This window comes from Ruditapes philippinarum, unplaced genomic scaffold, assembly GCF_026571515.1.
Source record: "Ruditapes philippinarum isolate M1 unplaced genomic scaffold, ASM2657151v2 ctg3793_1_1_1_1, whole genome shotgun sequence".
Classification (NCBI taxonomy): domain Eukaryota; kingdom Metazoa; phylum Mollusca; class Bivalvia; order Venerida; family Veneridae; genus Ruditapes; species Ruditapes philippinarum.
In genome coordinates this window covers 77,807-91,899 of record NW_026863577.1, presented here as the reverse complement: position 1 = coordinate 91,899, position 14,093 = coordinate 77,807, and the positions used below count along the sequence as shown (strand labels likewise).

Genomic DNA, 14,093 nt, shown 5'->3' with positions numbered 1-14,093 from the left:
AATAAAAGATTTTTTGTATATCAATCTAGATCAACACAATTCTGGATGGTTCGCTTACATGGCGCGACTACAAGGATCAGAAACATGACCTGTTTATATCAGACAACCAAATTGCCGGCTATCTCACAGGTAAATATAGTATATTTATATATTTTCATGTGCTATTCTTCTAAGGTGCAAATAATAAAATAGAGTTTAATGCAATAAAATGTTAACCGGTATAACAGTACAATGTTAAAATAATATTGTGTTCTATAAATCCATGGATGGAGTTTTACTTTATGGCATTGGACTCTTTCAGGATTACATATGATATACATTTCTTACTGTTAACTCTTGCTATATATATATATATATAATTGAGCCGCGTCATGACAAAACCAACATAATGGGTTTTCGACCAGCATGGATCCAGACCAGCCTGCGCATCCGCGCAGTCTGATCAGGATCCATGCTGTTCGCTATCACTTTCTCTACTTGTTTTAGGGTTTGTAAGTGAACAGCATGGATCCTGATCAGACTGCGCGGATGCGCAGCCTGGTCTGGATCCATGCTGGTCGCAAACCCATTATGTTGGTTTTTTCATGACGCGGCACAATATGTTTATACATGTAGAATCTCATACCAGTTGTCATTACATATAGACTTATATAAAACAAATTTAAAAACAAGCCATCTGTGAACTTTATCATCACTCTGTGAAGAGTATATTTAGGGTTCGAAATTCAACTAGCAGAATGGTTTTAACTTGCAAATTTTGTCAATGAAAGAAAAGAGCACCTGAAAAGCACTTTGCGTTTAAGTAGGATTTTTTTACACTTTTACAACAAATAGTTAACTTTGGCTATGAGAAGTATTAGATATGTTTTGAAGTGGCCTGCCTGACCAATAAAGCTTTTGCAAGTAAACACTCAAATATTTGATGAAACAAACTAACACTGAATGTCATTGACAGTGGTGTAAGCTTTTTGCAAACAAATTTAATGAATGATGGGAGCTAAACAGCCAACTCAGTAAATTCAAATTAGAGAGTTTTATTTCTCATTTTGCAAGTTCATCAGACAGTCACTTGGAAAAATTTACTAGTGGAAGAAAATGGGAAAATTCTGCCCCTTTATTTATATAAGTTTATATGAAATGACACAAAATGTGAGATTCATTTTATGTGATGTTATAAAGCCCAAAAAATGGTAAAAAAAAATGTAATGAAACATTACAGTTGCCATTTAGCATGCTGTTTTTAAACACCATGGACTTTACAAAAAGTTGTTTTTTTCTAATGACCTTTTGAGTAAACTTAAATCAAACAAATAGAACTTTGTGTATATGTTAATATTTACTGTATTATGTTTTGTGGTGTAAAAGCTCAGTAAATTCCTATTTTCTCATAATATTAATTCAAATTTCTTTTTCACCTAACTCCCTTTCATTATAGCCACTGTTTGGATATATATATATATTCATGTAGATTTAGCATTTTATTTCCTTTTAAGAAAAAGAAAAAAAGAGATTAATTTTATTGTTTCCGCTTGTATTTGAAACCTAGGGGTAAAAACTGTGTTTCATTTTTAGGAGATATATTATAAAATTCTGAACACCTTTGGGCATAAATTTACTCCCATATTAGGGATGGGGGCTGTAAAACAGTTATCATATCATATTTTTGAAGAAGAAAGAGCTTAAATCATTCAGTCAAAGTCTTCTGATTTAATAGGATTTAATGTATTATGACCATCTATCCATATGATTGTTATGTTGTCTGGAAAAGTTTTCCATGTTTACTTAGTAGGGATATTTTTTAACTTACATATCAGATTATAATATAGAATGTCATGATAATTTCTTTCACAGACAAGGCACATCAAGGTAATTGGATGAATGAACACTTTGAAAGTTTGTCTGACTTACTTTAAAAATTTACTGCTTTAAAATTTGTTATTGTTGCTGATTGCTTTACATGGAGAATAAACTGACTAAAGCAATGATTGTTGTTATTTGTTCTTAAAGGGACTCCACTAAGGTGATTTGACATGATGGGACTGGAAATAATATTTCAAGATTAATGTTTCATTTGATGAAGGTTTCGATCAGCTACTTGTGTCAGAAAACTTGCTCTTTCCATTTTGAAAAATGACACAAAATTGCAATCCTTTTTACTCGAGAATAACACAGAAATACAATTTTCTGAGTATATTTCATAATTATCTTTTGAATATCTTTCTTTTTCAAATGTCCCAGCTGATCTATGTCAGAAATTCAAATTTATATTTTTAGGCTTATGGACCTCAGTGAAGTTCCTTTAAAACATATATTTACAGTTCATGTGTGTTTTTCTAGACTGACTGGGAACAAAATTATTTTGGCATTATGGGGTATATAAAGTGAGCAGAATATTTGTGGCGTGGTCTCCATAACTCAATATACAAGTGTCTAATATATGAAGAGTCAAAAGCAAGACTCAGCTTAAAAGATAATGTGCATTTGAAAAACTCATCTTGAAGAATAGAAAAGCACCTCAAACTGTGAATAAGAGGGATAAATATGCATGGACTTTGGTAACTTTGGATAGTAAAGGGGTGGGATTTGATTACAAATTAAAAAGGGAATCAAGACCTGTCAGACTTTTATCACATATAATGAATTTTTTTTAGTCTTTATTATCAAGACTGGTAGGAAGAAAAGGCTAAAAAAATATGCTTGTCCATACTCTTGGAGACAAGTTTGGCTGGATGGTTAAGGTTGTTAACTTCAAATCACATGTCCCTCACCGGTGTAGGTTTGAATCCTGCCAGGGACTTTTGATTCTTTATGCGAGGAAGCTATCCACTAGCTTTGGGAATGTCGGTGCTTCTACTCAGACTCTAACTAATGCTTGAGATAATAATGCACGAGGGTCACCTGAGGTCTTCCTCCATTAGTGAAGCTGGAAAATTGCCATATGACCTACTGTGCTAGTGCGACGTAAAATCCCCAACCCATAGTCTGTACAATAATATTCCACATATGTACTTCTATTTAAAGCATCAATACATAAGTTATAAGTTCATCATGCTACATATATTAAAATCTTTCTCATTCTGGTAAATGAAACTATGCAGGGGCCTTTAAAGATATTGGAGGTTTTATCTTGACTTTTAACAATGTATTTGGGGACACATTTGGGTGTTTCTGCATTAAATAAGTTTAGTACACTTGGAAACATGTCATATGATTCATTAATGTGATAGAAAATCCCAATGAATGGACAGACATCATTAGGTTATCTGTTTGTCTGTCTTCATTTTCATCTTACAACTATACATATTTTGACTCACACTTGAAACTAGAATCAGTTGCACAATTTAGTAACATTAATTCTGGGATATTTTATTTGATCTTACTTTTGCTTTGTTCTTTTAAAATCTATCTACTGATTTACATGTATACGAGGGTTGTTCAAAAAGTAATAGGACTGAGAGTCTTGCATATTCATATTTCATCCAATTTAGAATATTTCCATATGTATAGGGATCGTAAAATGTTTTCTACAATTTATGCATAAGTTTATTAATTTATTGTGATGAACACGTGTTTCCTGTGTTATTGAATAACCATTGTAACATGCACCCGGCGCAGCACATAGAAATAGTTATTGAAGCTAAGTGGTACTTCTAATTAATATATAATTAATACTCTGTTTGTCCATTCCACCAACACATTTATATTTAAGTGACATTATATCTAAATTTGATGTCATTTGGGCATGAAATGGCATAATTATTTAGTTTTGAACAGATGTGGTCATGACGTTAAATGTAGAAATTCGGCACTCGGTAACAAACAGAAACAAACAGAAATTCGTGCGATCGTTAAATTGTGCCAACAAATTGGCAATATTCTTTCAGAAACATACAAAATAATAAAATTTAGAAAAGAAAATTATCCTGCTATCAGGACACTCGTTTTCAGCTGGTACAATCAATTTAAAACGGCGAATACAAAATCACTTACAGGAGAGGGTAAGGATGAAAGCAGAAAATTGACGGAACGTTAGTGACATCAATTGCAAATGCTCTGTAAATGGGGACGCGGACTGTCCGGCAATTTTTATGTCTGTTTGGGTCTACTTTTTCAGTTTTCACCAAATGTTTGAATATTATGACGTTTCTATCAAACACAATTTTATTTATCTCATTAGATATACGTGGCTTTAATAAACTTAGATAAAAATGATTAACGGTAATGATTAGTAACGACGTCATGAACGTCATTTATTGTATTGTCAGCGTGCGCTGGGTTTCGTACCCCTCGTCATTTGAAAATTTCACAGAATTGTTATCTGTAAACATTTTGTATTGATTTTTTCACTGTATATAGAGAACATGTTCCGATATTTGTTTCTTGTAAAATTATGAATGTAAATTTAAAAATGTGAACCGTAGCGCTGCAGTCCTATTACTTTTTGAACAACCCTCGTATCTGACTGTTAAAGCAATATGTGTACATTAGAATTTGGCTTTATGCAAAACAAGTGTAACTCATGAAATATTTCAATGATTTTTATCTTGAATATATCATTATTTTAGATATGCATATATATGGAAGAGCTGTCCTTACCTGAGCATTGGCAGTTAATGTCCATGTTAGGCCTAACCTTGGTTAAGTTTTTTGAACAACTCCCTTTTTCTTCATGGGACTTGAGTGTTGACAGTGTCTTGTTAACAACAATTAACTCTACTTTATGCAAAGAGTGCTAAACTCTGTCTTGGAATTAAAAAAATTATGGCCCTTCTTCAATTTATACATTCACACCCGCCACAACACTCCTTTGTCCTCTGTGATACTTTGTTATTAAGTGGAATATTTATTTTCTTAAAAACATAAATCTGTTAAAATATTGATATAGTCATGCCTCTTTTTTCATACACATGTTTCAAGGCATGTCCTTATTCCACTCTCAAGAATTGAGAATAGTCATATGCACTGTCTGATATACAGCCCTTGTTTAAAAATAACTTTTTATTAAAGAGAAAAAACAACGGAGTTACAGACATTTTGCTGTTCTTGCTTTATGTATTAAGTTTTCTCAAGTCAGACTGGCTTTTAATATTACTGTTGTGTAAAAAGTGATATTCAAAAAACTAACCAGTGTTAAAAAAAAACAACAAGAAACTAACATGAATGTGTCACTTACACTTCTGTATCTACATGTTTATATGCTTGATTATAATAATGCTAGACTGTGTATCGGTGTTTGGTACATCAATAGCATGTATAGATTTGGCAAACTTTGTACCAGTCTATTTATTTTAAAAGTCATTTTATGACCCAATTTTTACTCTTCGGGCATGTTCATTGGTTTTAAAGGGTTACTCTCCCTGGTCATTGGGTGGCGGAAGAAATTTTTATATATATCAAGTGACATTGTGTCCATCTAAGGGTATATACTGAGTGAACAAGTTAAAGTCAAAATAAGTTTATATTTTGTCAAAATTTCTTTCAATATCATAACTTACTTCTTATGAAATTTCTTTAAACATCCATCAAACATTATTATTCTGTAATGTTCAATTGATAAAAAGAGTGGCAGTCTTTTAATAGTTTAAAGCAGATTTATATTTTTATGCCAAACGATTTCCAGTATCAACTTTTGGTCAGTCACCATAATAACAGTCAATCTTTTGAAATATATAGTCATTTTAGTTCAATGGAAAGAAGAGCATAATATCACTTTAAGATGAATTGGCTACTAAAATAATTAACCCTGGTATAGAGCCAGCCTACACTTCAGTGCAATCTGACCAGGTTCTATACTGTTAGTCACTCAGTTTTTGTATTTTAATATTTTCTTTTTAAGAAACCCTGCAGGTATTTGGTTTACAAACTTGACTTTAGGTGAAGGTTTTTAGCTCACCTGAGTTTGCTCAGGGTGAGCTTTTAGGATCGGTGAATGTCCGTAGTCTGTCGTATGTCCACAATTGCTTGTGAACACTCTAGCGGTCACATTTTTGAACCAATCATCATCAAACTTTGTCAGGATGCTTGTTTAGTCAATTGCTTGGATGAGTTCGAACATGGGTCATCTCCGATGAAAATCTAGGTCACAGGAGCTATAAATAGAAAAACCTTGTGAACACTCTAGTGGTCACATTTTTGACCCAATCATCATGAAACTTGGTCAGGATGCTTGTTTAGATAATAGCTCGGATGAGTTCGAATATGGGTCATCTCGGATGAAAAACTAGGTCACTGGAGCTATAAATAGAAAAACCTTGTTAACACTCTAGCGGTCACATTTTGCATCAATCATCATCAAACTTGGTCAGGATGCTTATCTAGTTGATAGCTTGGATGAGTTCGAACATGGGTCATCTCGGATGAAAAACTAGGTCACCGGAACTAAAAATAGAAAAACCTTGTTAACACTCTAGCGGCCACATTTTTGCATCAATCATCATCAAACTTGGTCAAGATGCTTGTCTAGGTGATAGCTGGGATGAGTTCGAACATGGGTCATCTCGGATGAAAAAGTAGGTCACCGGAGCTAGAAATAGAAAAACCTTGTTAACACTCTAGAGGTCACATTTTTGCATCAATCATCATCAAACTTGATCAAGATGCTTGTCTAGGTGATACTCTGCATTTCTTATTTTTTGAGTTATTGCCCTTTGTTGATTTTCTTACTTTATTTTTGTCCTGGTCTTTTCTCCTCAAGTATGAAAGCTATGGACTTGAAACATGGGTCATCTCCGATGAAAATCTAGGTCACAGGAGCTATAAATAGAAAAACCTTGTGAACACTCTAGTGGTCACATTTTTGACCCAATCATCATCAAACTTGGTCAGGATGCTTCTCTAGTTGATAGCTCGGATGAGTTCGAACATGGGTCATCTCGGATGAAAAAGTAGGTCACCGAAACTAAAAATAGAAAAACCCTGTTAACACTCTAGCGGTCACATTTTTGCATCAATCATCATCAAACTTGGTCAAGATGCTTGTCTAGGTGATAGCTCGGATGAGTTCGAACATTGGTCATCTCGGATGAAAAAGTAGGTCACCGGAGCTAAAAATAGACAAACCTTGTTAACACTCTTGCGGTCACATTTTTGCATCAGTCATCATCAAACTTGGTCAAGATGCTTTTCTAGGTGAAAGCTCGGATGAGTTCGAACATGGGTCATTTCGGATGAAAAACTAGGTCACAGGAGCTAAAAATAGAAAAATCATGTTAACACTCTAGAGGTCACAATTTTGCCTCAATCATCATCAAACTTGGTCAGGATGCTTGTCTAGGTGATAGCTCGGATGAGTTCGAACATGGGTCATCTCTGATGAAAAAGTAGGTCACCGGAGCTAAAAATAGGAAAATCTTGTTAACACTCTAGCGGTCACATTTTTGCATCAATCATCATCAAACTTGATCAAGATGCTTGTCTTGGTGATAGCTCGGATGAGTTCGAACATGGGTCATCTCGGATGAAAAACTAGGTCACAGGAGCTAAAAATAGAAAAAACCTTGTTAACATTCTAGTGGTCACAATTTTGACTCAATTGTCATCAAACTTGGTCAGGAAACTTGTCTAGGTCATTGCTGGGAATAAATTGAACATGGGTCATCTCGGATGAAAAAGAAGGTCACCGGAGCTAAAAATAGAAAAATCTTGTTAACACTCTAGTGGCTACTGTTGTAATCCAAATATTCTGTTAATTGGTCTGAAAGTTTGTTTTGATGATTTCTAAGTCAAGTTCGAACATGGGTCATCTTGGATGAAAAACTAGGTCACACCGCCCAAATATGGAAAAACCTTGTTGACATTCTAGTGGTCACATTTTCGACTCAATTATCATCAAACTTGGTCAGGATGCTTGTCTAGGTAATTGCTTGGATGAGTTCGAAATCGCATGTGGAACTAGGTCACCGGAGCTAAAAATAGAAAAATCTTGTTAACACTCTAGTTGCTACTGTTTTGATCCAAATATCCTGGAAATTGGTCTGAAAGTTTGTTTTGATGATTTCTAGGTCAAGTTTGAATATGTGTCACCTGGGTAAAAAACTAGGTCGCACTGCTCAAATATGGATAATCCTTGTTAACACTGTAGTGGTCACCTTTTTGACTCACCTGTCATGAGACTTGGTCAGAATGCTTGTCTAGGTAATTGTTTGGATGAGTTTGATAAGTCAGGTGAGCGATCTAGGGCCATCATGGCCCTCTTGTTATAATAAAGCTGTTTACATCGATGGCCTCCACTTTTGTCTAAAGATCAAGTGCATATTTTTTTGTTGTGTTTGTTACTGAACTTCCCGTGCAGAAAATGAACAAGAAGTCCTGGGACTATCCCAGGAATTCCTGAGAAATCTCAGGAATTTGTCCTGAAAAATCCCAGGATTTCCTGAGAAATCCTGAGACTTTTTTCACGCCGTTAAATGGGACTGGACAATCCCAGGAACTTCTTGAAAACAGGAAAAAACAGGAAAAATATATTGCTCTGCTATCCCAGGAATGTCTTGTTCTCAGGACAGTCTTATAATCCCAGGAAAGTCCTGTTCCCAGGACAGTCCTGTAATCCCAGGAAAGTCCTGTTCCCAGGACAGTCTCATTATCTAATAAATGTCCTGTCCCCAGGACAGACATGTAAAAATGTAGAAAATAGTAAAAGCTGCTTTGAAATACTAATTTAATGTTTAAAAATATTTATTTTATAATATTTCATCACATTTTATATGTATATGATTATTACATAATTATAATTGAAGGGATTAGAACAAAAGAAAAACGTACTATGAAAAAAATCACACACTATTTCCAATGTCAGCAAATTAGAACTTAAGATCCATGAAAGTTTATAGATTTGAGAAAAAACACTCTGAAAAGTTTGACTGTGATGGCAACTAATGAAACTAGCTTTGATTCACAAGTTAACAAACTTTTCCTGTATGTCATTTACATCATTTTGCTCTCAGGATAACTGTCATTTTCTTCCAGCTGACTATCTCCCAGACTTGAACTCAGTTGGCACTCTGACTGACACTCTGACTCCTTCATTATTTCTGTAAAAAAAGACATGTTTAGCAATACTGAGTACAGTTCTATTCTTTTAAGCAGTGTAACAATTATTTATCATAATGTGTTAGTATAAATAAACCAAATTCTAGCCCCCTTAGCATTTTCAAATTTAACAAAAATGTGCATATAATTAGCATGAGAAGAAAAAGGTCTTGTTCAAGTGATTTTTAAGAAATGACATAATCACCCTGCATTTAACCTGCCTACAACAAGACTTTGACTTCTTTCTTTAAAAAATCAATTTAAAGAAGAAATGTGTTCTGATTTTTAATTGTCTTTTATTTCAAAAATAAGATTTGTTCATTGTAATGGAGAAGAAAAAGTTTTGTTGAAATTAAAGTTTTGTAATATCAAATAAGCAGTGATGTCATGAAACTTTACATGCAATATAAACTCAAGTGGTGGCATGGCCAAATGCAGGTTAACAAATCAGACCAGTAATCTAAAGATTGCTTGCCATATTGGTTTAAACCCTGTCAGCAAGCCATTGTTTCATTGAGAAAGAAACTTTACACTTATAATGCTTAGTACTGTTGGTTGCAGAATAATTTATTGCTTAGAAGTTAGATGTAAAATTCAACCAAGGTAAGAAATGCAACTTTAATTAAAATAAGAATTTTAAAAGAAAGATAACAAATGGTTTAAAATAATTGTGCAATGAATTGTTTTCTTCCTGGGAAAGATTCAGAATAGTCAAATATAGAGATTAAAAAAAATAAGGCAATTACCTTTTGGGGCTCAATACTGCACATCATTATTCACCTAGCATCTCGGAGTCAGACTCAGAACTGGTCCCACTTTTAAGCCTGCAATTTGTGTGAAATCTAATATCAGATTTTTCCATTGAAAACAACACAAAAAATGATAAATAATTATGATTCAGCTGCACAAAACTTACTGACAGGTGTCAGTATAGAACTGTACCATTTAGTCCTCATAATTTTAATTTGTTTCACATTATTTTAAGTTGCAGAAATGTAAAAGACGTACAATCTATCTATTTATATGCTATTTTGTATATTATATATGTTACAAATTAATTTGACAATCAAATCTAGATTTAAATCAATTGTTAGTAAATCAATGTATGAAGTGGTTACAAATTTTAGTTTGCTACCTTGATTGTTTGATATACATATATAACCTGTTTCTGTATAAATGTAACTTAAGGTTTAATTACCTGATTCTGTTGTATATCTCCTTGTCCAAGGTGATTCTGATTCTTGTCATTCTTATTAACCATAACTATACTTATTAAACTTAAACACATTATCATCTTAAACAAAACAATATCTCCAAAATTGCTTAAACATGAAGTAGATCCTCTGTAATTTACACTATTTCCAAGCTTCTAGCTGACCATTCAAACTGGACAGGTACATCATTAGGTAAAACAGGGTTAATCCAAAAATCAAAGCAGTTATCATTTTATATAACATTCATTGAATGTAAAAAACCACATCAAATAGCTAATAGATAAGTAGATTTAAATAATCATGAATTTAATAAAGAAGAAAAATTGCAATGTCCTAGACATATTCTGCATAGCATTCAAATTTGTAATGTTACCTCTCCCCAAAATAATCACATGGAACAGTCTGATTTGTAGGAATGACCAGTGAATGACCAGAGAGTAAATTAGTCATGCACATATGGTGGGAGAACAAAGGTGGCCAGTTTTATCAGATCTTTGATCTGTGTGGTGTAATATCTAAGTGGGTGTAGTACTTATTTATCCTAAGTGTATCAGGCAAAATTTGGTTCCTTGATTTGAAATAGATAAAAAGGACAGTTTCATGAGCTGTTTTATTTCTGTTAAATATCTAAAATACAGGCCTAAATGTCTAAAAAAAATTACACCTGTCTCTCTTGGTAAAATTTCAAACTTGAGCAAAAAAGAAATGTAAGAAGTACAATAGGTTGAAAACATAATTATACATTTCAATGTTTGTAAGTGCAAAAAAAACCAATAGTAGAATAATGCTTTGGGTAACTTTTATGTGAATTGTTTTTGTTTTGAAATGGAATGACATAGAATTTCATTTCTGTCCATGGTCCACACAGAAATCCCTGATTCCATGCCAATTCTAGCTGTCCCAGTATTCCGCTCAGAATCTGTGTCAAACTATCTGCAGGTTATATACATGTATATTTGATTTTCCCTATTACAATAACTTATTTAATAAAAAAAAAACAATTTCCTTGCTATGTTCAAAAATCAGTTAGCAACTTTTTCTCTTTTTTGAAAAAAATCTTAATAGTTTTCATTAAGGTCTAAGATTATAGAATTTTAAATTCTGATTATTTTGATACCCATTGTGTTAAAGAAAACTTTTACAAACCAACTTCAATATATTTTTTATCAATTTTTCTCATGTTTTTATACTTAGCAATTTTTCAGCTTTGCTCAGTAATAAAAAGTCTCACAGAAGTTATTTCATTTATTCCTCTGTCCAAAGAACAGGAATTAACAAGACTTCTTACTTTTCACTTTACAGAAAGGCTTTCTAAGAAAATATTTTTCTTGTCTTTGACTAAAGTCCTGATAATTCCTGTCCTCAGGACATATTTGAAAATAAAAGTCCTGAGATTTCCTGTTTTTTCCTGTTGGTAAGATTAAAGTCCTGACAATTCCTGTTTTGTCCTGTTCAGTATCTTCAAAAGTCTTGAGATATCCTATAAACAGGACTTTTGTTAAGAGGTAGAAAACAAATCCTGGGATAATCCTGGGATTTCCTGGGACTTCCTGAGAACAGGAAATATTTTCTGCACGGGCTATTTACTTTAACTTATCATACCTTTTAAAATAAGAGCTTCATTTTGAACACAATTCTAATTGAATTAGAATGGTCTTGGTCTTCAGGGTTACATTTTCAAGAAATTTTATCTGTTATTTGTCTACCAATTTGGCAAGTGGGGGGGTATTTGTTGTATTATTATTTTTTTGAATTATTATTTATTTTGAAATATATTTATTTATATATTGATCTATACAGATCTTGTATTAATGTTGTGAAAAAATAATATTATATAATATTGATTGATAATATCATTGTGTATTAAGCAGGATATTTAAAAATATGATAGAAAGTTTGAGTTCTTCATTTAGCTTCCAAAAAGAAAGTATGGGTCTATATACACCAGTTTGCATGTTACAATATTATGAATATCATCAGTCTGTGTGTTTGTGTAAATATTAAAATTGCATGCTATTATCCAGAGAAGATAATCCCATGGAGCAATCATATCTTTTTCTTTTGTTTGTCTAATAGATAATTAAACAGAAACTTAAGTGAAAGAATTATTTTTACATGCTCAATATTTTGTTTGGCATTCTTATCATTGAAAAGAAAGTGAGTTGAAAAGAAGTTAATGGGTAGGGAATTTTGAGCTTGACTTTTTACAGAATTATAAGGCAGGACTATTGTATTCGCATAGGCTTTGGCATGTAAGTTGGTGTCTCAAAAGGACTGAAGGGAATGTGTTGAAACTTCACACACTTATTTGGGAGCATAATAGGAGGTCACTGACCAATGTCCATAACTCTAACATGGATTGTGACAGAATTATGGTCCTTTTTTTAAACTGAGGAAATTCAACATTATCCAGGCTTTTGTAAAATCAAGCACTTAGATTAGTTAAGTATGCTGTCCAGCCAACAGCTCTTGTTCTTTCATTGAAAAATCATCACAGTTAACATGATGACTTTTCCTAATAATCTTCCATTACAACCTTTATTTTGAAAGTTTCCTTATCAATTTCACGGGTATCATATTCATTAATTAAAAAAATTAAGTTTGTCAGTCAAGAGTATAGAGCCTCGTCAAATTTAAATGGAAGTATATGGTAGCTTATCTTACCTTACCTTCATAAAGGTTGTTTATTCTGCCAAGAGTCATCTTTTTCTTTTTTTCTTTTTGTTGATAAAAGATGCATGGTAAAGAATTGAGGGTGTTTGGTCTCTTGCACAGTTTTACTGTTAAAATGATCAATATAAATATGTCTGAACACTCAAACAGGATTTGTAATATATGTTAATAAATAAGTGACTTGATATTGGCCCTGTTATTTGTCCGAGGACAGTCGTATTGGCCGAAGGCCGAGGGCCAATACGACTAACCCGAGGACAAATAACGTGGCCAATATCAAATCACTTATTTATTGACAATTTTATTAAATAACTACATGTACTTATAATATTTCACATTTAATCCTCTGATATTTTTTTTCTTATTTTAATTCTCTTGTTTTAATTATTACAAAGAACAACTGTAAAAATAACTACACTGCTTTGTTAGCCAATCAAATTACTTTAAATGCGGGCTTTATATCTATATCACTTCTCGGCCCGAGGCCGAAAAAGTGATATAGATATAGGCACTGTTTTTAGGCAGGCCATCGTGTTATTGAACGTGGCAGATGCTGTTTTATAGGACTAATAACGTATAGTTATTTAATAATATATAAACAAGTACAAGTTTTCTACTGAGTTAGATATTATGTACTAGTATTGTTTAAAGTATGTTAATTTAAAGTGAAATTAAATATAATGAGGAAGAAGTTGAAGACCAATCATTGCAGGTTTAAAACATTTATTTTACAGACTTTGTTGTGACACTTGTAGTAAGTGATTTGTTTTTAACTTTTCGTAGATTTTATATGATTTAATTTGTTGTATTATATTATTTCAGGTCCCACAGGACCGTCTGTAGCTGGATATCTAACAGCTGGTACCCGTTCTGCCATGCCAGATAAACCACCTCCTCTTGATCACCACGAGGACCATCATTGATGATGTCATCAGTGATGTCATAATAGAACGAAAACATGTCTCCAGAATGATGTCATCATAACGGAAAATAATACCAGAAAAACATTTATTCAAGAGATGTTAGAAAATATCAAGAAAGCTTTTATTACATGTTATAATAATAAACAAAATCTTACTTTGTTTGAGTACAATGAGAATATACATTTATTTTACGATAAGTAAAGTAACTATTTTAAGACTAATTGAGTATTATATATTCAGCTATTGGTATGGTCTG

The 14,093-nt window shown here is 32.7% G+C and overlaps 1 protein-coding gene and 1 long non-coding RNA gene across 2 annotated transcripts in view; one reads left to right on the top strand and one right to left on the bottom strand.

Annotated features, from left to right (window-relative positions):
• Positions 1-14,073, top strand: part of LOC132722564 (dnaJ homolog subfamily C member 13-like) — a 28,406-nt gene extending 14,333 nt beyond the window's left edge. The window contains exons 16-18 of the mRNA XM_060707084.1: positions 30-129; positions 1,852-1,866; positions 13,737-14,073. Of these exons, the coding sequence (XP_060563067.1) occupies positions 30-129; positions 1,852-1,866; positions 13,737-13,837 (216 nt within the window). The 3' untranslated portion in view covers positions 13,838-14,073. The remainder of the gene's footprint in view (positions 1-29; positions 130-1,851; positions 1,867-13,736) is intronic.
• LOC132722559 (uncharacterized) lies at positions 8,731-10,657 on the bottom strand. Its single transcript, XR_009624626.1, has 3 exons — positions 10,226-10,657; positions 9,774-9,851; positions 8,731-9,029 (listed from the first exon to the last, which is right to left on the bottom strand). It is a non-coding gene; the product is annotated as an uncharacterized LOC132722559 (long non-coding RNA).
• Positions 14,074-14,093: the final 20 nt, after the last annotated feature.